The 22314-nt window shown below is 32.1% G+C and overlaps 7 protein-coding genes and 1 non-coding gene across 8 annotated transcripts; 2 read left to right on the top strand and 6 right to left on the bottom strand.

Moving 5' to 3' along the window:
• Window positions 1–191: 191 nt before the first annotated feature.
• LOC111424572 (pre-mRNA processing factor 38) lies at window positions 192–1240 on the bottom strand. The gene has a single exon (XM_023058162.2). It carries the CDS (start codon window positions 1141–1143, stop codon window positions 250–252), a length of 894 nt encoding a protein of 297 aa, XP_022913930.1. The 5' UTR covers window positions 1144–1240; the 3' UTR covers window positions 192–249.
• A 264-nt stretch (window positions 1241–1504) lies between these two features.
• On the bottom strand, window positions 1505–4058 carry LOC111424506 (leukotriene A-4 hydrolase-like). The gene is made up of 8 exons (XM_023058059.2): window positions 3811–4058; window positions 3626–3741; window positions 3434–3570; window positions 3226–3337; window positions 3106–3174; window positions 2682–3044; window positions 2415–2621; window positions 1505–2356 (listed from the first exon to the last, which is right to left on the bottom strand). The coding sequence occupies exons 1-8, from the start codon at window positions 3983–3985 to the stop codon at window positions 1583–1585; spliced, it is 1953 nt and encodes a 650-aa protein (XP_022913827.2). The 5' UTR covers window positions 3986–4058; the 3' UTR covers window positions 1505–1582.
• A 915-nt stretch (window positions 4059–4973) lies between these two features.
• LOC111424508 (leukotriene A-4 hydrolase-like) lies at window positions 4974–7376 on the bottom strand. The gene is made up of 8 exons (XM_023058060.2): window positions 7243–7376; window positions 7062–7177; window positions 6870–7006; window positions 6663–6774; window positions 6543–6611; window positions 6120–6482; window positions 5853–6059; window positions 4974–5794 (listed from the first exon to the last, which is right to left on the bottom strand). The coding sequence occupies exons 1-8, from the start codon at window positions 7292–7294 to the stop codon at window positions 5021–5023; spliced, it is 1830 nt and encodes a 609-aa protein (XP_022913828.2). The 5' UTR covers window positions 7295–7376; the 3' UTR covers window positions 4974–5020.
• A 1299-nt stretch (window positions 7377–8675) lies between these two features.
• Window positions 8676–10381, top strand: LOC111424566 (vacuolar fusion protein MON1 homolog). Its single transcript, XM_023058150.2, has 3 exons — window positions 8676–9263; window positions 9316–9559; window positions 9612–10381. Exons 1-3 carry the CDS (start codon window positions 8764–8766, stop codon window positions 10323–10325), a joined length of 1458 nt encoding a protein of 485 aa, XP_022913918.2. The 5' UTR covers window positions 8676–8763; the 3' UTR covers window positions 10326–10381.
• A 2858-nt stretch (window positions 10382–13239) lies between these two features.
• Window positions 13240–15200, bottom strand: LOC111424563 (tigger transposable element-derived protein 7-like). The gene has a single exon (XM_023058146.2). The coding sequence runs from the start codon at window positions 15110–15112 to the stop codon at window positions 13499–13501; it is 1614 nt and encodes a 537-aa protein (XP_022913914.2). The 5' UTR covers window positions 15113–15200; the 3' UTR covers window positions 13240–13498.
• A 337-nt stretch (window positions 15201–15537) lies between these two features.
• Window positions 15538–16159, top strand: LOC111424564 (ribosomal protein L29). Its single transcript, XM_023058147.2, has 4 exons — window positions 15538–15580; window positions 15748–15802; window positions 15859–15923; window positions 15989–16159. The coding sequence occupies exons 2-4, from the start codon at window positions 15766–15768 to the stop codon at window positions 16109–16111; spliced, it is 225 nt and encodes a 74-aa protein (XP_022913915.1). The 5' UTR covers window positions 15538–15580; window positions 15748–15765; the 3' UTR covers window positions 16112–16159.
• Window positions 16160–18425: 2266 nt separating this feature from the next.
• Window positions 18426–21031, bottom strand: LOC111422886 (no poles). Its single transcript, XM_023056147.2, has 7 exons — window positions 20808–21031; window positions 20612–20754; window positions 20327–20542; window positions 20013–20273; window positions 19571–19841; window positions 19375–19512; window positions 18426–18774 (listed from the first exon to the last, which is right to left on the bottom strand). Exons 2-7 carry the CDS (start codon window positions 20722–20724, stop codon window positions 18529–18531), a joined length of 1245 nt encoding a protein of 414 aa, XP_022911915.2. The 5' UTR covers window positions 20725–20754; window positions 20808–21031; the 3' UTR covers window positions 18426–18528.
• A 277-nt stretch (window positions 21032–21308) lies between these two features.
• TRNAF-GAA (transfer RNA phenylalanine (anticodon GAA)) lies at window positions 21309–21381 on the bottom strand. The gene has a single exon. It is a non-coding gene; the product is annotated as a tRNA-Phe (tRNA).
• Window positions 21382–22314: the final 933 nt, after the last annotated feature.

Below are 22314 nucleotides of genomic sequence, written 5' to 3'. Positions count from 1 at the left end.
TTCTAAATACAAATATACACAAGCTAACTTCACTTTAAATCTGGAAACTTCGCTAACTAACGCATTAATTTTGTTACCATTTTAACTGGCAGGTTATAGACATTAATAAATATATTAGTTAACAATATAAATGATTTCTTTGCCAGCTAGACTGACTAGAAGCTGGATTTTGTATATACATTAAACAAAAATTTTAAATCATTTCAATTTATTTTATTTTTATTCAAAAAAAAACAATTTTTTATTATTTTATCGATATCTATCACGATCTCTATCTCTCCTCCTTTCATCATCTCTCTTTCTATCATCATCCCTTCTTCGATCATCCCTCCTTCGATCATCATCTCTTCGCCTTTCGTCATCTCGTTTTCGATCATCATCTCTTTTCCTATCCTTTTCCTTCCTGTCCTTCTTCTCCTTCTCCTTTCGATACTTTTCCTTGTCCTTTTCTCTTCTCCTTTCTTTAGATCTACTCCTACTCCTGTCCCTCTTCTTTTCTTTGTGCCTCTCTTTCTCTTCTTTTTTCTTCCCGACATTTTCAACTTTAAATTTTTCCTCTTCAAACTCTATTTCTTCATCCAAATCATCTTCTAAAGCGGAAACTTTGGCTTCTATCTCGTTATTTTCTTCTAAAACGTGTCTTTTCTGTATTCTTGGTAAAATAACATCACAAACTCGATCGGCTCTTAATAAATCATCAATAAACTCGTCCATGTGAACCAATTCGAATTGAGCTGAACGATCTTGACGTCGTAATTTACGATTATCATTGTACAAAGGTTCCAAATATTTGTAACAATCTAATGAAGATCCCGTTAAACGCATATAAAAAGCACCTAATGCTCTAACGTATTTAAATTCTTCGTTTTTTATGAATTCGACGACGATATCCTTTTCAGGTTGGATTTGAAGCATTTTTAAGGTTAAACAGAGAAAAGGGGTTGGTTTTACATTACCACTATGTACACCACCCACAAAACGTAATTCCATAGCTTTATCAACTAAAAGCTCTGCAGTTAAAGCAAAACATTCTTCTTTCCAATATTTTGAGTCGTAAATACGAGAACGGATGATTTTTTCGATTAAATATTGAGGGTTTGTACCGTGAACGGATTTCGCATCTTTTACAGTTCGATTTGCCATTTGAATACTTTATTTATCACTTAACATATCAATTAATTGATGTTTTAGACAAAATTTTAATGTACCCTTACTTTATAAATGACATTTGACAGATCGATTGACATAGGTTTTCGTGTTAAGTTAGCAACATGTTACAAACGATTTTAATTTTTAATAAATTATTTCTTTATTAGTTCTAATTTTTACACATTTTAATTCGTGTTTTACATAAAATAAATAACTTAATAACTTTTTTAAGTAAAAACTTAAAAAATAATTAATAAACAAGTTTTGACGTGCGTTTCCGTGTGAAGTTAGCTGTTATTCAAATAAATTTGCTTAATAATAAATAAATAAAGTAATAATAATTAAAACGTGTTAATTGATTGTATCAAACAATTTATTTAATTTCGTTTTTACATAAAATAATCATTTTGACATAACCTTACATTTTTTTTCTCTATTTTAATAAATGCAAATCTTTAGCAATAGTGTATTCACTAACGTGCATCATATAGCTCCTATATTTTTCAAAATTATTGATAGCAGTTGTTTTGGATGCTTCCCAATTATACAAATCCCTGTATAAAGGTCTTGTGTACTTCATCCTTCCAACTCCATTTAACCAGCTCAAAATTCCTTCAATTTTCTCTTCCCATCTTCCCTTGATACAAATTCTAAACCATAAAAATTTCATTTCCGAATTTTTAACATTCGCAAGATCAAATGCGGTTTCAAGACCTCGCAATTTTTCGAGAGATTGAGGTTCTTCTTTTAAAATAAGACGAAGAAAATGAATTTTTTGATCTGGAATTAAAGCAGCAATGTCCTGTGAACTAATCGGAAAACTATCTTGACCATTCCATGAAATGAATTGTTTAATATAGTCTTGGCATGTATTTCTTAGTGTTTGATCGTAGTCTGGGATGATGGGAGGCATTCCAGTGCCATAAAGCCATGTATCCCAATCAATTTTTGTAATTGCAGTGTTTGATTTAAAATGATTTTTGAAATATTCTTGAAAATCGCTGGTTTTTATTGATTTATATTTATAAGTTTCAAAATATGTTTTAAGAAAGCTTTCAAATGCTGTTATTCCAACTAAGCTTTGGAGATATCTCAAAAAGATGTATCCTTTTTCATAGGGAATTAAAGAGAATGAATCATCTGGGTGAACACCTTCTAAATTTAACACAAGTTTTGTAAGTGGATCCTTTTCGCCCATTCGATTTACCTTAAAATATAAAATTTAATAGTTTTGACGTTATATTGGTGATAATTTAATTTAATACCGTTTCTTGTAGTTCTAAATATCCTTCATAGGCGTGAAAATCTTCATATTTAACCCCTTGAAGCCTGCCTAATACCTTTCTCTCAATAAACATTGTAAAACCTTCATTTAGCCAAAAATGTTCAAAATTAGCATTTGTAACTAAATTTCCTGTCCAACTATGTGCTATTTCATGAGCAACAACATTAGCTAAAGAACGGTCACCTGCCTAAAATACCCCAACATTAATACTTTTCTTTTCTGATAGAGATATTTTTGATTTTCTTACTAAAAGTGTTGGTGTAACAAATGTTAAACAAGGATTTTCCATTCCCCCAAAAGGAAAACTAGGTGGTAATACCAACAAATCATATATTCCCCATACATATGGTCCACAAATATCTTCTGCCGTTTTTAATTGCCGCTCGGTGTCACTAAACTCAAAAGCGGCTGCATCAACGATTTGCTTTTCCGCCCAAACTTTCGATCGAGGTCCGATTTCTCTCGATTCTAATTCTCCAGCTGCCAAGGCTATTAAATATGACTGGACGGGGATATTTTGTTCAAATGCGTACATTGTACGTTCTAAAAGAGGTTTTTTATGTTTATTGATTGCTGACATAACAACAGTTAAATCTTTGGGGACAGAGATCTAAAAATTAAAAAAATTATTGTTGGAGTTATATTTTGGATTTTTTTAAAGTTTAACTTACAACTGCTGTATATTTAGTTTTAACTGATGGTGTATCTTGGCAAGGAATAACAGATCGAGCATGGATTGCCTGTAATTAATTAAATAATAACACAAGGATTTTTATTAAAAGTTAATTTACCTGAAATTGACTAAAAACGAAAGGAAATTTCTTTCCTGCAGTATGTTCAGGATTCAACCATTGAAGCCCACTTGCATTTGGGCTTGTTTCATATCTTACACTTATGATGTAGCTACAAAAAACCATTTAAATAATGATAAAAAAATAATATAAATATAAAATATCCTAATATATGTTAAAAATTATACTCTACTATAATTATTCTAACTTTTCTAGGTTTTTATCCGGTAAGGCAACAGTTAACTTTGAACCAAAGGGTCCTGTTTCAGAAATTTTATAATCCAATTTAATATTTGATTGTGTCTCATATATAGCTTCAATATTTAAATCTTTAATATCTAAAATCTTTTATTAATAATTAGTAATAGATAGCTCATTTTTATATCAATTTCATACGTACAACTTCTTCAACTTTTTGATCTACTTTTTGTACTGTTAAATCGGTGTTTCCACTGATGACTCTACGAGTGAAATTAATGTCCAATGCCATGAATATGTTAGTAACAACAGCCAGGTCTACAAAAATTAAAAAAGATGTTATAACCTAAATATTTTATGGATTCATATGGAATGTTTTGTATGTACCTGGCCTGGAAAATGAATTGGGGTCCATTGGGCTTAAACCGCTTGAAGGCATTTTATAGGTAATGCGCGTATTATTACGTAGACTGTAGGCTCCACTAACAAACAGAACACTTAAGCAAGAGTGAAATAGATTTTTTTTAAGGTTAAGTAGACCAAAAAATACTCCAAGTGACATTTCTCGATAAGATAAAACTGATTAACTCAGATTAACCGTATAGTATTGCATAAAGAAGTAATTTCGTAAACATGTAAGTTATTTGTGTAAATCTGTAACAAAAATATGATAAAAATAATTTACAATCAATCAAATGGGGTTATTAATTTTTATTACTTCGCTTTATTATTTTTTGTTCATTGTTGGTTTAAAATTAAATTTAAAACATAATTGAAACAAATAGGGGGCAAATTCGTCACGAAAAACTTAAAATAATTAAATTTTAGTCAACTAATTTAAAATTTCCGCATTAAATTGTGATTTAATAAAATTCTAATAGATGGCGCCGTTTATTAAACTAACATAAAGTCCCTAGATTTACAAAGTACCGTGCAAGGTCTATAGAACATCAGGTTATATGGCAAACTACTGGCACTATTTTTGTGAAAATTTGCATACGGGTTTACCCGAAGTGCTCGTTTCAGCTAAAATATTTTTAGATTTCTCCAACTTGCGGTTATATCGGAAATGGACCCCAACTTCGTTATTTTAACAATTTTGATTGAATTTTCGAGATCCCTGCCAAATTTTAATACAATTTGATAAAGTCATCATATGTCTAGAGTGCACCATTTTTCAATTATTTCAGTCATTTCGAAAATTTGGGCAGATACAACTCTTCATAATAAAAATAATTTTTCGAAATTACACTCGAGTCCGGCCAAATATTCCCAAAGTTTGCACAGAGACGACCCATAGCTTACATATTTAAAGCAACCCCCAAATTAGGGTTGCCATTTAAAAAAATTAAGTTTTCGACTTTTCGAGATAGGGATTCGGGGAAAATTCCTGACCAATCTGTATAATTTTTTAAAAAACTTTTCAACTTCGCAGGTTGGTGACTGTCAATTGGCAGTCAAAAGTGCGGTTGGAACGAATCTTTTGTTTAAATTTGCTTAATAATAAATAAATAAAGTAATAATAATTAATTCGTTTTAAAACGTGTTAATTGATTGTATCAAACAATTTATTTAATTTCGTTTTTACATAAAATAATCATTTTAATAAATGCAAATCTTTAGCAATAGTGTATTCAGTAACGTGCATCATATAGCTCCTATATTTTTCAAAATTATTGATAGCAGTTGTTTTGGATGCTTCCCAATTATATAAATCCCTGTATAAAGGTCTTGTGTACCTCATCCTGCCAATTCCGTTTAACCAGCTCAAAATTCCTTCAATTTTCTCTTCCCATCTTCCCTTGATACAAATTCTAAACCACAAAAATTTCATTTCTGAATTTTTAACATCAGAAAGATCAAATGCGGTTTCAAGACCTCGCAATTTTTCAAGAGATTGAGGTTCTTCTTTTAAAATAAGACGAAGGAAATGAATTTTCTGATTTGGAATTAAAGCAGCAATGTTTTGTGAACTAATTGGAAAACTATCTTGACCATTCCATGAAATGAATTGTTTAATATAGTCTTGGCATGCATTTCTTAGTGTTTGATCGTAGTCTGGGATGATGGGAGGCATTCCAGTGCCATAAAGCCATGTATCCCAATCAATTATCGTAATTGAAGTGTTTGATTTAAAATGATTTTTGAAACATTCTTGAAAATCGCTGGTTTTTATCGATTTATATTTATAAGTTTCAAAATATGTTTTAAGAAAACTTTCAAATGCTGTTATTCCAACTAAGCTTTGGAGATATCTCAAAAAGATGTATCCTTTTTCATAGGGAATGAAAGAGAATGAATCATCTGGGTTAACACCTTCTAAATTTAACACGAGTTTTGTAAGTGGATCCTTTTCGCCCATTCGATTTACCTTAAAATATAAGATTTAATAGTTTTGACGTTATATTGGTGATAATTTAATTTAATACCGTTTCTTGTAGTTCTAAATATCCTTCATAAGCATGAAAATCTTCATATTTAACCCCTTGAAGCCTGCCTAATACCTTTCTCTCAATAAACATTGTAAAACCTTCATTCAGCCAAAAATGTTCAAAATTAGCGTTTGTAACTAAATTTCCTGCCCAACTATGTGCTACTTCATGAGCAACAACATTAGCTAAAGAATGGTCACCTGCCTAAAATACTCCAACATTAATACTTTTCTTTTCTGATAGAGATATTTTTGATTTTCTTACTAAAACTGTTGGTGTAACAAATGTTAAACAGGGATTTTCCATTCCCCCAAGTGGAAAACTAGGTGGTAATACCAACAAATCATATATTCCCCATACATATGGTCCACAAATATCTTCTGCTGTTTTTAATTGCCGCTCGGTATCGCTAAACTCAAAAGCGGCTGCATCAACGACTTCCTTTTCTGCCCAAACTTTCGATCGAGGTCCGATTTCTCTCGATTCTAATTCTCCAGCAGCCAAGGCTATTAAATACGACTGAACGGGGATGTTTTGTTCAAATGCGTAAATCGTACGTTCTAAAAGAGGTTTTTTATGTTTATTGATTGCTGACATAACAACAGTCAAATCTTTGGGGACAGAAATCTAAAAATTAAAAAAATTATTGTTGGAGCTATATTTTGGATTTTTTTAAGTTTAACTTACAACTGCTGTATATTTAGTTTTAACTGATGGTGTATCTTGGCAAGGAATAACAGATCGAGCATGGATTGCCTGTAATTGATTAAGTAATAATACAAAGATTTAAATTAAAAGTTAATTTACCTGAAATTGACTAAAAACGAAAGGAAATTTCTTTCCTGCAGTATGTTGAGGATTCAACCATTGAAGACCACTTGCATTCGGGCTTGTTTCATATCTCACACTTACGATGTAGCTACAAATACATTTAAATAATGATAAATAAAATAATATAAATATAAAATATCCTGATAAATGTTAAAAATTATACTCTAATATAATTATTCTAACTTTCCTAGGTTTTTATCCGGTAAGGCAACAGTTAACTTTGAACCAAAGGGTCCTGTTTCAGAAATTTTATAATCCAATTTAATATTTGATTGTGTCTCATATATAGCTTCAATATTTAAATCTTTAATATCTAAAATCTGTTATTAATAATTAGTAATAGATAGCTCATTTTTATATCAATTTCCTACGTACAACTTCTTCAACTTTTTGATCTACTTTTTGTACTGTTAAATCGGTGTTTCCACTGATGACTCTACGAGTGAAATTAATGTCCAATGCCATGAATATGTTAGTAACAACAGCCAGGTCTACAAAAATTAAAAAAGATGTTATAACCTAAATATTTTATGGATTCATATGGAATGTTTTGTACCTGGCCTGGAAAATGAATTGGGGTCCATTGGGCTTAAACCGCTTGAAGGCATTTTATAGGTAATGCGGGTATTATTACGTAGACTGTAGGCTCCACTAACAAACAGAACACTTAAGAAAGAGTGAAATAGATTTTTTTGAAGATTTAACCAAAAAATACTCCAAGTAACATTTCTCGATAAGATAATAATGATTAACTCAGATTAACCGTAAAGTATTGCATAAAGAAGTAATTTCGTAAACATGTAAGTTATTTGTGTAAATCTATAACAAAAATGTGATAAAAATAATTTATAATCAATCAAATGGGGTTATTAATTTTTATTGCTTCGATTTATTTTTTTTTGTTTATCGTGGATTTAAAATTAAATTGAAAACACAATTGAAACAAATAGGAAGCAAATCTTCACGAAAATTTTAGTCACGAAAAACTTAAAATAATTAAATTTTAGTCAACTAATTTAAAATTTCCGCATTAAATTGTGATTTAATAAAATTCTAATAGATGGCGCCGTTTAATAAACACATTTTTTTAAAAAATTCTTTGATAATTTTCAGTATATTTTATATGCGAAGTAAATAAAGAGATAGTATTAATCTTTTCAGTCGTATAAGGTCATATTTAGAAGCAAGGATGATTGAACGAACGGTGATCCTCAACTTAAAAGAGGCCTGGTACACGGATTCTTCAAAAACAGTTGGATCCGGATTAGTGGACCAAATAACCGCATTAAATAGCCCATCAGCTCGGACATAACCATTTTTCAAGCAGAAGTTCTTGCTATAAACTTCTACACCGTTTTGAACCTAAAAAAGGGACAGAAAGCTGCATCCATAAACATTTTTAGACAATCAGGCCGCCCCAAAAGGCAATTCAGACAGACTGAAAACTCGCTAGGGGCAATTATGTTACTCTCTATGGTGGGTTCCAGATCACAAAGACATTAAGGGCAATGAAAAGGGGGACAAGCTGGCCAAAGAGGCAGCTTAGCTGGGAAAATTTTTACACCTAGTAAAGTTAGGTCTAATTTTAAGCCCTTAATACACCTGAAGGAGGTGGAATTCTGAAAATGCAAAAATAAACATTAACTCAACTTGCAATGACTAAGTACCTGGAAAAAATTGTTTTGAAATAAAGTCTGGAACTTTCCAACAATTGACATTTCTTGATAAGATTATTTATTTTACGATTAACTGTTAAGAATTTATTAATAAAATACTTTATCGTGTTAATTGAATAAATATAATAACAGAAAATTCAATAAAATTTATTTATCATTTTAATTAAGCCGATAAAGAAGTTATCTATAATACCAAGTTCAATAACATCATTTAAATGTAAAGTGTGTTGTATAAATTAAAGTGAAAAAGAAACCAAAATAAAATACCCCATTACACCACAAAACCAACAAATTAATTAACCGTAATCTTTTTAAAACCGTTCGGTACTATGTAAATTACTTTCTAATCTGTCACTGAACAACACCAAGTTGCTTTAATAAACATAACCTCAACACGAACAATGTCCGCATCTTGCGAATTAGAACCGGGGGCTACCTCCGAAAGCGTTTTGGTCGTTTCGGAATCATGCGATAATCTGGAAAACATGACCTCGAGCCTTGAAGAAATCAAAAACAGTAATAATTCCGTTGTAAGTAACTCGGATACAATCGATGGTGGTAATAATTTTGATAACTTGGAGAATAGTTGCGATAGCAGTAATAATTTTGTACAAGACGATGATTACGTACGAAACAAAGATTGGCTCTCAAAAAGGAAACACATATTTGTACTAAGTTCAGCGGGAAAACCAATTTATTGTAGGCATGGAAATGAAGATAAATTAGCCACATTATTTGGTGTAATGCAAGCTTTAGTCAGTTTTGTACAAGATCAAGATGATGCAATACAAAGTGTTCATGCTGGTGATACTTTGATTGTGGTTTTAATTAAAAATCATTTAATTTTGGTTGCTGTTTCAAAAACTGGTGAAAGTGTACAACAATTAACAACGCAATTAAAGTAAATTTTAACACAAATGTTTTTTTTTTGTATTTTTGTGTTGTTTTTTTAGTTATGTGTTTAATCAAATTACAAGCGTTTTAACATTAACACGTTTAAATAAAGTTTACGAACAAAGGCGAAATTATGATTTAAGAAGATTATTATCTGGAGTTGAAAGATTAATTGATCACCTATTGGATTATACAGAAAGAGAACCTTCTTTTATTTTAGGTGCTGTACAATGCTTGAGTTTAACAGCATCTGTAAGAGATACAATAAGTTCAACAATTATTCAATCTTGCAATAAAATTAAGGTTTGTATTACAAGGAAGTTAAATTAAATAACATTTGTTTAATTTGTTACAGAATTTAGTTTTTGCAATTTTATTAGCGAATAATAAACTAGTAACATTAGTTCGTATGAAAAAATATGGAATCCATCCAGCCGATTTACATTTAATTTTAAATTTAGTTCAAGCATCAGAAAGTTTTAAATCCGCCGAAAGTTGGACACCTTTATGTTTACCAAAATTTGATTCAAGTGGCTTTTTATATGGTCATGTTTCGTACCTTTCAGAAGATTGTCAAGCTTGTCTTTTATTATTAACAGTCGAACGAGACGTTTTCTTTACATTAAGTGAAGCAAAGCAGAAGATTGTTGAGAAATTACGCCGTACAAATTGTTTAGAAAAAATCAACGAATCAATGAGTATGATAATTGATCCAAATGTTCCTGTTGATTTACCTGATTTGAGACATTATCTGTATAAATGTAAATCGACGGCACAATTTTATCAACCGCATCTAACGCCTCCTTATAATCAAAATGTAACATATTTATTAAGCTTGTATAAATCAATCCATCAATTATTACATAATTCTTCAAGGCCACTTAAATTGGTTTTTCAAAGAACACCAAACGAAGCTATTTTTGCTTGGGATACCCGAGGTTTTGAATTATATGTGGTTATGGAACCTTTAACAGATGCTGGAACTGCTATTGAATTAGTTAGTAAATTATTAAATTGGATCAAAAAGCATGAAAATCGATTATTTCATTTAAGCGCGCCTACCTTTTAATTATCTGTCTTAAATTAGGAGTTATGTATCAACTAATAAATTTAGAGCAATATAAATACGCTTTATTTATCAGTGCTAACTAAATAAAAGGTATATTTCAATATAACAAACTAAAAGATAATATATAATTGAGAAACGAAATAGGAAGCTTTTTTTATTTTACAAAAAGTTATGGTACTAAAACGTCAAGAATATTCCATTGAACTGCTGTGATAACTTGTATATTGTTTGTAAATAATAATATGAAGAATTAATTGTGAACAATATTGCGTTGTTTTTATTTCTCGTTTGCTGAGTTGTATGATCTATAAAAAGAAGTATTTCATTAAATAAAAATTATAGTATGAAGATTTTTTTTTTAATTATAGATTTTGAATTTAAATTATTGTGTTAAAATGAGAGTGGAAAATCCTTGAAACCTGTAGTTGTTCTCTGACAACTTTATATTTGAGTTGTGGAGAAAGACCAAAGCTAAAATCGAACTGTTTGGAAACCAAGGTTGTCTCATCATTGTAAAAGGCTAATATTAGCGAAGTTAGAGGTGGGGTAATTTATCTAGGCTATCTCATCTAGCAGTTTAACGAGGAATTATTGTTGTTACAGCTATAAATAAATGTTCGCCAGCAATGAGATTACGATGTGCTGGACAAAGGGTCATTCGGGAAATAAGCTTCATGACATCAACCTCCGGGATCGCCGGAACCTTTCATTGCCCCAACAATAAGGTCTTTAATAGAGCTTCCAAAAGAGGTAACACGTAAGAAGTTTCTAAATTACTGCGACAGGACACCAGGATGTCGCCAAGCTAAGGAGGCTCTGATGTACACTGATCCTAAACGAGCAGATTTATTAATCACTGGACACTGGCATCTACAGAAGCACTTACTAAACATGGGAATAAGTGACACCGACATCTGCAGAGGATGCGGTGAGGAGGAGGAATCAGCGGAACACATTTTATGCGACTGCGTGGCCCTCCAAACATTAAGGTTATCCATTTTTGGAGATATCCAGATTAGCATGAGTGGAATTAGGGCAGCACAACCAAGACAAATTCTAGCCTTTGCCCCATGGTAATATGGCTGGAAGGACCCTAAAGCTGACCAAATGAAGGAAGTAAGTACAAGGGATCTGCTGAGGTCAAAGTGCTGCAGGCGGTTCAGCCTGCCTTCCTGCGAATCCAGAAATAAATTTAATGTTCAAGGGTTGCGCACCATGTCTAAGACTAGATACGATTTTGGCAGCCATCAATAGCTAAGCTATGTTTTCTAATTTGCAAAACCGTGCGAATGTGGCGACAAGCAGTGGTCGCCTAATACGCATCTAGCCTAAGTTAGATCTGGGAATCTACACGAAGGACGAAAAACCTTTATTCGTTGGAGGTTGCTAAAATTAAGGCAGGTTTCCTTTTCAATAGGACGATGTTGAGCCGACTCGAACTGAATAACCATTCTCCACCTGCATCCAAGTGGATTACCTGTACTAGCTATGAGTCGGAAACATGCACCTTAGTGCAGAACATAGAACCAGAATGGACATAAAATGTACCACAAGAATTATCTTTGATCGCCGTGGACCTGTGGGTAGAAGATCGATTGGGAGGTCGAAGAGACAATTTGTGGACGATGTGGAGGACCTAAGAATGCTGTGAAGGTCAGGGGTTGGAGACGCCTGGCGCGAAATGATTTGTAATTGCGAGACATGGTTCATAATGAGCTATAAAGATGTAGATATCATGTTCCAGCCTTCCCAAGTAAAAACTTTGGATTTAATCAAGTTAAATAGCTAAAATTGTTGTTGTGCATCCGTCCTGATCTTTCTCCTATTCAGCGAATCAGATAATCTTGCAAAAAAAATAGGTTCCAACCTTCGTTATCATAAATAGAGCAGAGATACTTGATATTATCGTCCTACACTTATTGGCTTTCAACTAGTTAGTGTAAAATCGTTTCAACTGAAGACCCTTGAAAAGGTTTTCAATGCCATTTCATTTTCAACCTGAAAAGTTGACATAACTAAGTAATCTAAGTTTTTAGACCTAAAACTAACACTGGACCGAGTTAAGCCGTGCATCTTTTGATAAAGTGATTGATGTTTCAGATGCCATGTTCCAACGTTCTTCAGAAACAACTTTGAAAGTTTCTAGGTCTAATATTAGTTCAATTAACACTAGTCGTGAAAACTTTTGTTCTTGTAATATCAGCCTGGGACGGATAAACAAACGAATCAAGGATTTTGACAACTTACGGATTAGATAACGCATTAAGTAGCTGGGTCTTCTTACGAAGACGCAACGAGAAGAAAATAACGCCATACCGACTGTGCTGCGACCCGTCGGATTTTGATTGGGACAAAACAAGCACTAATACGAAAAAGAATTCACAAGACCTTAAAAAATCTGCAGCAAATAAGTGAGATTTTTGTTCCCACTCTAGCGAGTGCTCGTTATAACCGGTAACCATACAGTGAAGGTATGTCATTTTTAAGTAGGTATGGTTAATCAAATGAATAAATTCGTGTTAAAAAATGCAAAAGATTTATTTGAAAACAAACTAAATAATATAAACAATAAGAATGAATTAAATACTTATTTCTTATTTTTTAATAAACTTAGCAAAAAAAATTTCAACGTTTAATGCCGAGTTTAAAATATCGTCACTTTTATTTTCAGAATGACTGTTTCAATATCGCTTCTAAATAAGTAGGTAAAGATGCATTTTCCAATTCGTCGTCTGATTCAGAGATATCTTCAGCGCGATCGACTTGATTTTCATTTAACACACCATCAATGTCCATATCAACAAAATCTTATTGTTAGTCAACATCTTGACTAACTGTATTCCAAACTTGCACCACCATTCGAATGGAATCCAACAAAGACAACAGAAAATCATTCTTCCAACGCTTTAATCAATTTTATTAATAGATTTTTATTTTATGGTAGTAAACAGCAAAGTTGTCCACTAAAAGTAAGACTTATACGTTTTTGCCCCAGATCTGTATCCCATAACAACAGTACTTCATGTGATACCTTGATATGCTCGAACGTTATATCAAATAGACGTTATACTGTAAGGACCGAAAAAAACATACGTTATATCCGATTGGGCGTAATAAACGGATTCTACAGTACATATTAACATGTATCAATCAGATGACGAAGTACTTATGATTTAAAAATAATCAAGTTTTGTATGCCCTTTGGAGGTTTGCTGTTTTTTTATAATTAGTTCTCTAAAATTACGAAAATGCGCATAAAACGGTTGCATTTCTTTATCTGACGAATCGTCTATAAATGTTATGATATCATCGAGATGCGATCTGATGGTTGATAATTTCACCTTTGGCGATGTTTCATCTTTCTCGCTATCCTCGCTTTCAAGCTCATTATCGACTATCTTTTCTTCATTTGCCGTTTCATTTTCGGTCATAATTCGATACCCAGGATCACCTTCGTCTATTTCTAACCAATGTAACATATCTTCCTCGGCAACTTCTTCTCCAATATTGTTTAGTACAGCAGTGCAAAAATCGGGAGCTTCTAATCCTTCTAAATCAATATCTGTATCTCGATCATCAAATAAATTCGCCCACCCATTTTTGATTGTTTCGACTTTGACTTCTTTCCATGCAGCCGCGAAATTAAAAATGGTTGATTTTAAGTTGTAATTTTTTAAATTTTCCAACGTGCGTTGTACTCTTGTGTTTTCTTCGTCTTCCAATACCATTACTTCGTCTAAAAATTTTCTTCGATAAATTCGTTTAGTGGCTAAAATTATTCCCTGGTCCATAGGCTGTATCATTGACGTTGTGTTTTTGGGAAAAAACATGCAAATAAATTTGTCATCTTCTGAACGTAAAACGTTTTCAGATGGGTGGGCGAGAGAGTTGTGTAAAAGCAATAAACATTTCACATCATCCGGTGGTATTTCAAGTTTCTTCTCTTGAAATTTCCTAACTGCAGGTATAAATTCGTTAAAAAACCAATTTTTGAAAATTGTATTTGCTGTAAACCCTGCTTTTCGAGAATTATAATATGAAACGGGAAGACTGTTCATTATGTCTTTTATGGCTCGGGGTTTACGAGATTTTCCAACGATGACAGGGGTTAGTTTATGTGATCCATCGGCGTTAGCGCAAAGCAATGCTGATATTCTTTCTTTGCCAATTTTTTTTCCGGTTGTCAATGTTTCATACCTGAAAGCTTGCGTGTTTTCAGGCAAAGCACGCCATAATAAGCCAGTTTCGTCGGCGTTATAAATCTGGGATTGCAGTAACATTTCGTTATTAATTTGCTGTATTAATTTTTGCCGAAATGGTTCAATTTCATCTTTTGGTGCATTTAAAACATCGCTTTCGTCCTCGCCTTCGTAGTTTCGCTTATTAATAATTCCATGCCTTTTGCGAAAACGCCAAAGCCATCCTTCACTTGCTTTGAATGAAATTATGTTCATAAGGTTTGCTAATTTAATTGCGGCAGATTTAAGTTCGACTGCTCGAACGGCAGCCCCACAAGAACGTTGTTGTACGTACCACTTAAATAAAGCTTCTTCAAGTGAAGTTTCGCGTGCCAATTTCATTCGTTTTCTGGGTTTCGTTTTCGTATCTACATCGCACATTAAACTAAATTTGTTTAGTTTGTCTTTATTTTTTTTAATGTCCGAAACTGTTTGCTTTCGTATACCGAATTGCTCGCATATTCGCGAAACAGACACTCCAGACTCCAATTGATTTATCACTTGAAGTTTTTGATTTATGGTTAAACTAACTCGTTTCCGTTTGTCCATATTGCAACCGTACGCGTACTTATAACTATTTAACGATTTTTAATTTGCACAATGAATTATTTTAAAGCACACAAAACTCTAAATCTATACCGGTGTGTTCAGTCTACGTGGCTTTATGTTTATACATCTTAGACCTCGAATAAAGCAACTTGAGGGGAATAACCCGAGTTGGATTCTCTCTACGAGCGCTTAAATTTATACTGACTTAACTTACTATGACTTAAAAATGTTTTGTCCGTTATATCCGCAGTCCGATCTAATGAGGTATAACGGACCTCGAGATCAAGGTTTTACCACAGCTTTTACTGTATACCGAAAGCGCTCTCTTTTATTTAAAAGCTTAACTATGAGGATTTAGTGAAAACGGTTAGAAATCTGGGGAGTTTTATATTTTGATTTTTGATAGCGCCGCCAACATAAGAAATAAAAACTTCTCTTTCTATTGACCAGATTTTGTGTATGTCAAAGGTAACTTTAATTCTTATTTATTTTAGTCATCTTAACACAAAATCAAATTATTATAACAATAATCCAGTTTGAAAATACTTCAAATCAGCTTCATTAATACATTTAATCATTATTTAGTTTTATTTATCTCTAAACGCTAACTTAACCTCACTTTTTGTTATTTACAGTCTTAAATCTAAGAAAACATGGCAAAGTCGAAGAATCATACAAATCATAACCAAAGTAAGTTTATTTTACATTTAACGTTTTATTTATTGATTAATTTGTTTATTTTTTAGACAGAAAAGCCCATCGTAATGGTATTAAAAAACCAAAACGTTTCAGGCATGAATCAACTTTAGGGGTAAGCTTTACTAAATTTTTGTATCGGTTATATATTATTAACTTGTGCTTGTATTTATCAATTAGATGGATGCTAAATTCTTGAAGAACCAAAGGTTCTCAAAAAGGCATAACTTGAATCCAGCCCAACAAATAAAACGTGCCAAACAACACAAAGCTGAACGTGAAGCCAAGAAAAGTGCAAAATAAATGATTTGTGTTTTTAATGAAAATAAAACTTAAGTTTCTAAGTTAAAACTAGTTTTACTATAACAATTTTTATCTTGACTTAGTTTATTTGTTTTTTTATATCATGATTTTCTACATCATCAAATTTTAAAGATCTGTAAAATGGTAAATCATTTTGGGTACATACTTATTTGCTAATGTCATTACATTGTTTAATTTTTGAAATTTTAATGGTAGTGGTGTAAAATATGCAGCTGCTGAAGGTTCTAGAGATGTGTCCATTAGTTTTGGAAAACCTTAAGAATCAGAACTAGCAGATATTGAACATTGGATTCCTTTTAGTTCATTGCTGTAAGATAGTACTCTGAGTTTTGATAAAGCAAATTTCTCCTTTTCCTTATTAGATGTTTTCTTAAAATACAGTTTATAATGATCAATGAAATTCAATATCATAGATTCTTTTAATTACTTCGACGTTTTTTGAAGATTTCTTGTAATGACAGCGATATTCATACACGTTCTATTTTTCTCACGTATTTTTCGACGACTTTAAAAGATTGGTCACAAGGCAAAAAACCAGGCTCAAGAAAACGATGAACTATTTTTTTGATTCTGCCAGATTGGTCCAATGAATATAAATAACAAACAAGAGAAAAGTTTTTATTTTGCGCAGCACAGTTATCAGAAAATAAATACAATGTTTCAACATTTTTATCCAGTGTTTGTAATAAAGTGATGCAAAAAATTTATTGGTTCATTTGGTGTCTTTTTACCTTGAGTTTCATGATACATATAAAAATATGGCTTTCCGAATTTGCCTGAATATACACAGAAATTAAACATCCAGAGTTGTCTTAAGTAGAACGCATCACCAGTAAGGACTCTAGGCAGTGAAACATTCTATTGAAAATCAAACGAAAGTGTAGGATCATTTCTCGCCAAAGTCTGCTTAATTTTTAGATCATCATTAAAAGTTGGCATTTATTGACGTGCAACTTCTTTTCTAATCTATCACAAGTTTGATTCGTGTTCTAGGGTGGCCAAAAGAATAGTTTTTGAAGTTTGATTTAAAAAAAATATGTATAAAATAAATCGTAAAAGACCACAGGCTTAATACTCAAGGTGCGTTGTTCGTTTTTTTGTTTAGTTTTCATGTCGCTATATGCTGCAGGTTCATATGTCTTCAAGTATAACTCATACAGGAGCTGTCTTGTTGTTGCTATAATTTAAAGGTGGAGGCTGCTCCATTTAACATTGCCCCACCAGGATTCAATTCGGTTGGTGTCTCGTTTTATTTTTGACCAAATGCGGAGCTACCTCATTGTTGCTGCAATTATAGTACAAGCTCAATAATCTGGCGCCTTAAACGTTTTATCACTGCCGGATTACTGGGTTTAATGACAAAAAATCGATAGAAGTGATTTCTATATTGCCGTCATTTGATTCAGTCCACGCTGAATTCATTCAGTACCATGTCTTCTGCTTCATTTATTAAATCTTCTTCAGTCATCATCGTCTTGTTGCCCAGATCGTCCCCAAACCACGTTTCAATATCTTGCTCTGTGAAGTTTGCGTCTCGATTTTGTAGCTTCTTCTTCAGTTCTGCAATTGATAACTCATCTTCTAAGTCTCATTCAGCTTTTACTTCATTATTATCTAATAATGGCAACAACTTCCGCCATGACGATCGTATTGCCCTCTCAAGTATTTCAAGCCTCAGTCACGGTAAATACAGCATGTGTTAAATTCATGTCTTTTAACGTTTTCGTGATACATCTTCTTGCAAAACTGCATTCAGGATTTTTTTTATAATAAGTCTTTATCATTTGGATCACATTCTGATTCATAAGTTGAAGCAGTGGTGTACAATTAGGTGGCAAAAATAGTGTTTAATGTCTAAAATGAGAAGTGTTTTTGGCGGAAAGTTCTTGCTTTTCAAAAAATGTCATACTACTGAGTCAAAATCATTGTGGAATTATTCTAGGAATATTTCTTTGGCATCCCATGCTTGCTTTTGGTAACATTTTTAAATTCCCTAGGTGATCTCGCTTTGCCTATAAACAAAAGTTGGAGTTTATGTGTACCATTAACATTGGCACAAGGGATAGTAGTAACCTTGTTTTTGGACACTTGTCTGCTTGGTACTTTTCGCTCGTCCCTGTAAACACATGCCTTGTTTGGCAAAACTTTCTAGAACAATCCACTTTCATTGAAATTTTAGTCTTATGACCAGGGGTTAAATTAAGATCATGTACCGTTTTCCAGACCTTCACGCCGTTACACGACAGCTTTTCTCCCACACAGCTTATACTGAGTCTCAGTTATTAATGAACACTTTTGCAATTAAAAAAACTATTTCTTTTTTTTATTCATTATTATTACAAAAATAAATTAATCGCAGTAAAATATTAAAATCATATAAAAATACAGAAAAAATCTTATGCAGTATCTCCATCATCATCACATTGTTTATTTACATATTCAGAAAGACCTTTGGCGGCCAATTTTCGTACTTTGTGTTTATTGATAGATTTCATAGCTGATTGGTGTCTTTTAAATCCTTTAATTCCTGGTGATGGTCTCGCTAATTGCGGTTCTGGGAACCGAACATCTTTACTATGACCACCCATACCATCATAATGATAATCACAATTTAATGGTTTAGTCGTTTTTGGTAGTAATAACTGAAAAATAAGTAAAATAAATAAAGAAAAATTATATAGTATTCAACAGAAGGAGTAAACAGGAAAAGAAACGATGCGATTGAGATGTGGCAACAATTGGAGAGCAGGGACAGGGATGTGGAAATGCAAATTGGTAGCCAGGTTTAGATGTGGCAATGAAGAAAACACGAATTGGATACTACACCATGTTAATTAATTATCGTACCCGACATCATCATTGCAAGTATGCAACCAATATCACAGTATGCGTATTGCAACACGCGATTTGCGTATTGGGTTGCATACTTGCAATGATGACGTCGGGTACGATAATTAATTAACACACTGTATGTGGGGAAGGCTGGGAGTCTTTACACCGTCTGGTGGTGGAGTGTAGTGACTTGAGGGAAGAAGAGATGGATTGGAGGCTGGTACTGGGGGAGAGGGCGTAAGGAAGGAGATGGATGGGGAAGGTGGTGGCAGCAAGGAGATGTAGGGTGACAGGGAAACCTTGGTTAAAGGAATTATATAAGTTATAAGTATTGTAGTCTAAATTGTAACCTTCTGGGAAACAATAAATTATTATTAAATAAAGAAAAATAAGCAAAATGAAAATATTACCTGTCCTATTGTTTTTTTAACACCTTCATTAGATTTAGTGACTACTGGGCTTATTATACAAGATAGACCCACACTGCTACTTTTTATTGCTGGCGTATAAGTTAAATCTAAGTGAAGTTTTGAACCAGCATTTTCAGTCTAAAACATTAAAATTTATTTAATAGATAATAATAATAGCCATATATTGTATATTTACTGCAGGTAAAGATTTAGATGGCTGCTTTGGTGAATCTAAAATAAAACAATCCGAGTCTGATGATTTATTAACATAAGTTGAATCAAGACAAATGGGAGAGTTAGTAGGCTTTAACTTAGGAGCTAAACATCTTCTTCCCTTATTTTCTTTAAAATCCTCGAATTCCTTTTTTACATCTACCAACTCATTTTTCAATTGAGTAATATTGGCATGCAAAACTTTCATTGTCATATTATCATATCGATGTTTTCTTTGATTTTCAACAAGTTCCCTAAATTTATAAAAACAATAAGAAAAAAACAATATTTTTTAATGTTTTATATACAGGATGGTTTAAATTTTAATCAGAAAACTTTACTTTTAGGAGTCAAAATAACACAAAGTTTTGTTCCTAGTAATATTTCCTGATCAAAATCTGAACCACTACTTTTATCATACACACTTTTTTAATGTTTGCACCATTAAAGATAAAGATTTTGGATCATGATCATATTTAAGCATTTCTGTAACTTGATCTTTGCAACCCGATATAATCAAGTCAATGTTTTGCATATCTTTTATTTTGATTGACAAGGATTTGTTTTCATCTCGAAGTTGTTCAAAATCTTTTACTTTTGTTTTAAAATATTGCACTTGGTCCTTTAAGCTACGAATAACGGACTCGTAAGTTACTTTGTCAGATTCATGTTGTTGTATCTCGGTCCTTAAATAAAATGATACAACATATTTTTTACTATAAAATATAAAAAAACTAACCTTAAAAGTTCATTTCGCTTTTTCTCCTTTAACATCTTTTCTTCGTTCTTTTTGATATCTAAATCCTTGAGTTTAATTTGAAACAATGCATTATCTAGTCTTATTTGTAAAGAACCAACATCTTCGACAATCCCTGAAGTATTTAGTGAGGTAACGTAGAGACGTATCATATCTTTTTCTGTAACTTTACATCGGCATTGGGGACAACTTTTTGATCTATATTAATAAAAAGAGCAATAATATAGTTGCATTTAATAAAATTATGTTTTGTACCAAAAATATTACCTTTGAAGCCATTGAATAAGGCAAATATAATGAAATATATGCCCGCACGTTGTTGCATAAATATCAATTGTAGGATTAAGAATGTCGCTACAGATTATACAAGTAAAACTCATAGTGAAAATAGTACAGGTTAAAATAAAAGTCTTAAAAAATAATTAGGTGAATAATTGGATTAAAATTTGTTATAAAGGATTACTATAAGCTGGGATGGAAAGTTACTTGGCGGAGAATGAACGTTTACGTGATGGAGTAGTATTAAAAAACAGGATCTCTCCGAGAACGTTTTTCTTGTACACAAAAACTTGACGTTTATTTAAACGCGGGATGTAAAACTAATGTTACCAACGTGATATTATTAAAAAGTACTATGGAAATGTCGGTAAAGTAGTTTTATTGTAGTGGATAATTTTCTTTGTTTAATAAATTTAATGTTTAATTTTATAATTTTTTCCAAAAAACTAAATAAAATATTTGTTTTGTAACTAATTCTTCTAAATCTAATTCTATTTAATACTTGTAGTGAAAAAGATGGCGCTCGTCAGTCAAAATTTACTCTTCAAATAACTCACATTTAAAATTTTTATTTTGAATTATTGAATAAAATGGAAAATTATGTTACTTTTTAATAACATTGAAAATAAGTTAAAATAAAAACAAAAAAATAAAAGAAAAAAAAATTATTAATAAAAAAAAATTTTGCCGAAACCCGGGATTGAACCGGGGACCTTTAGATCTTCAGTCTAACGCTCTCCCAACTGAGCTATTTCGGCTATATATAATGATAAAGAAAATTAGCCTGATATATGCTTAAGTTACACTGATAAAAGATGATTTAATGAACGAAATGTCACTTTATTAAACTTAAGTAATTACATTAATAAAAATTAAATTATAATGAACGCTTAGAATTTCTTCTTCTTTATCATTTCTCCCCAGATGCCATCACAATGTTGGGGTGTTGTTGGGATCCTCTATCTATCTTCTAAAACTATGTCAGTTCCTTTCCATATTTTTCACCTCCTCCTCTCTTGCGCAGTATCTCCATCCTCCCATTTTATTCTTGGCCTGCCTCTTCTTCGTTTTCCAATTATTTCCATTTTCATTATTCTTCTTGGAATTCTTTCTTCTGGCGTTCTGATTAGGTGTCCATACCAACTCTGCTGCTTGTTTTCTATTTCAGTTTCCTAGTTATTTATTCTAAATCGTCTCTTATAGTTTTGTTTCTAATTCGATCCATTCTTGTTTTCTTCACAATCTTTCTTAAAAATTTTATTTCAGCTTATATTATTTTTGATGTATGGGCCTCGAAGTAAAACTTTACTATCTCTTTCTTCTCGCCAGACACATTCACGTCCATTAGGAGATTTTAAGTTCTAAACGAAGGTTCGTTAGAGAAGAAAACCTTTTTATATCATTAACAGACCAAAGTTGATGATTTCTGGTAAAACGCTATCTTTAAATTTTGTGGTCTCTGGTCTTCTGGTCTATCAGACGTCTTCTGATAGTTCGAAACAATATTACAACATTACATACTTACCGTTTTTTATGGCTTCTAAGTACCGAGTACTACATTCATACTTTCTGAACAACCTCCACATATCAAAAACAAAATATCCAGGAAATGTGCTGATTCCGATTACGAGTCAATAGGAATTCCGGGTTGAGACCAGATTTGTACCTGCAAAATTAATCTTTAAAAACAC

This window comes from Onthophagus taurus, chromosome 7 (assembly GCF_036711975.1).
Source record: "Onthophagus taurus isolate NC chromosome 7, IU_Otau_3.0, whole genome shotgun sequence".
NCBI classification, from domain to species: domain Eukaryota; kingdom Metazoa; phylum Arthropoda; class Insecta; order Coleoptera; family Scarabaeidae; genus Onthophagus; species Onthophagus taurus.
The sequence above is the reverse complement of the archived record's forward strand: the minus strand, read 5'-3'. Positions and strand labels throughout refer to the sequence as shown.

Excerpts from the sequence above, each read along its gene's own strand:
- LOC111424572 (XM_023058162.2), bottom strand. The coding sequence starts at position 1,143 with ATGGCAAATCGAACTGTAAAAGATGCGAAATCCGTTCACGGTACAAAC.
- LOC111424506 (XM_023058059.2), bottom strand. The coding sequence starts at position 3,985 with ATGTCACTTGGAGTATTTTTTGGTCTACTTAACCTTAAAAAAAATCTA. Across the intron at positions 3,742-3,810 it reads CAATTCATTTTCCAGGCCAG|ACCTGGCTGTTGTTACTAAC; the intron begins GTACATACAAAA and ends TAATTTTTGTAG. Across the intron at positions 3,571-3,625 it reads ATCAAAAAGTTGAAGAAGTT|ATTTTAGATATTAAAGATTT; the intron begins GTACGTATGAAA and ends TATTAATAAAAG.
- LOC111424508 (XM_023058060.2), bottom strand. The coding sequence starts at position 7,294 with ATGCCTTCAAGCGGTTTAAGCCCAATGGACCCCAATTCATTTTCCAGG. Across the intron at positions 7,178-7,242 it reads CAATTCATTTTCCAGGCCAG|ACCTGGCTGTTGTTACTAAC; the intron begins GTACAAAACATT and ends TAATTTTTGTAG. Across the intron at positions 6,483-6,542 it reads AAACTAAATATACAGCAGTT|ATTTCTGTCCCCAAAGATTT; the intron begins GTAAGTTAAACT and ends TTTAATTTTTAG.
- LOC111424566 (XM_023058150.2), top strand. The coding sequence starts at position 8,764 with ATGTCCGCATCTTGCGAATTAGAACCGGGGGCTACCTCCGAAAGCGTT. Across the intron at positions 9,264-9,315 it reads CAATTAACAACGCAATTAAA|TTATGTGTTTAATCAAATTA; the intron begins GTAAATTTTAAC and ends TTGTTTTTTTAG. Across the intron at positions 9,560-9,611 it reads AATCTTGCAATAAAATTAAG|AATTTAGTTTTTGCAATTTT; the intron begins GTTTGTATTACA and ends AATTTGTTACAG.
- LOC111424563 (XM_023058146.2), bottom strand. The coding sequence starts at position 15,112 with ATGGACAAACGGAAACGAGTTAGTTTAACCATAAATCAAAAACTTCAA.
- LOC111424564 (XM_023058147.2), top strand. The coding sequence starts at position 15,766 with ATGGCAAAGTCGAAGAATCATACAAATCATAACCAAA. Across the intron at positions 15,803-15,858 it reads TCATACAAATCATAACCAAA|ACAGAAAAGCCCATCGTAAT; the intron begins GTAAGTTTATTT and ends TTTATTTTTTAG. Across the intron at positions 15,924-15,988 it reads GGCATGAATCAACTTTAGGG|ATGGATGCTAAATTCTTGAA; the intron begins GTAAGCTTTACT and ends TTTATCAATTAG.
- LOC111422886 (XM_023056147.2), bottom strand. The coding sequence starts at position 20,724 with ATGAGTTTTACTTGTATAATCTGTAGCGACATTCTTAATCCTACAATT. Across the intron at positions 19,842-20,012 it reads ATGGTGCAAACATTAAAAAA|GGAACTTGTTGAAAATCAAA; the intron begins GTGTGTATGATA and ends TTATAAATTTAG. Across the intron at positions 18,775-19,374 it reads TTAAAAAAACAATAGGACAG|TTATTACTACCAAAAACGAC; the intron begins GTAATATTTTCA and ends CTTATTTTTCAG.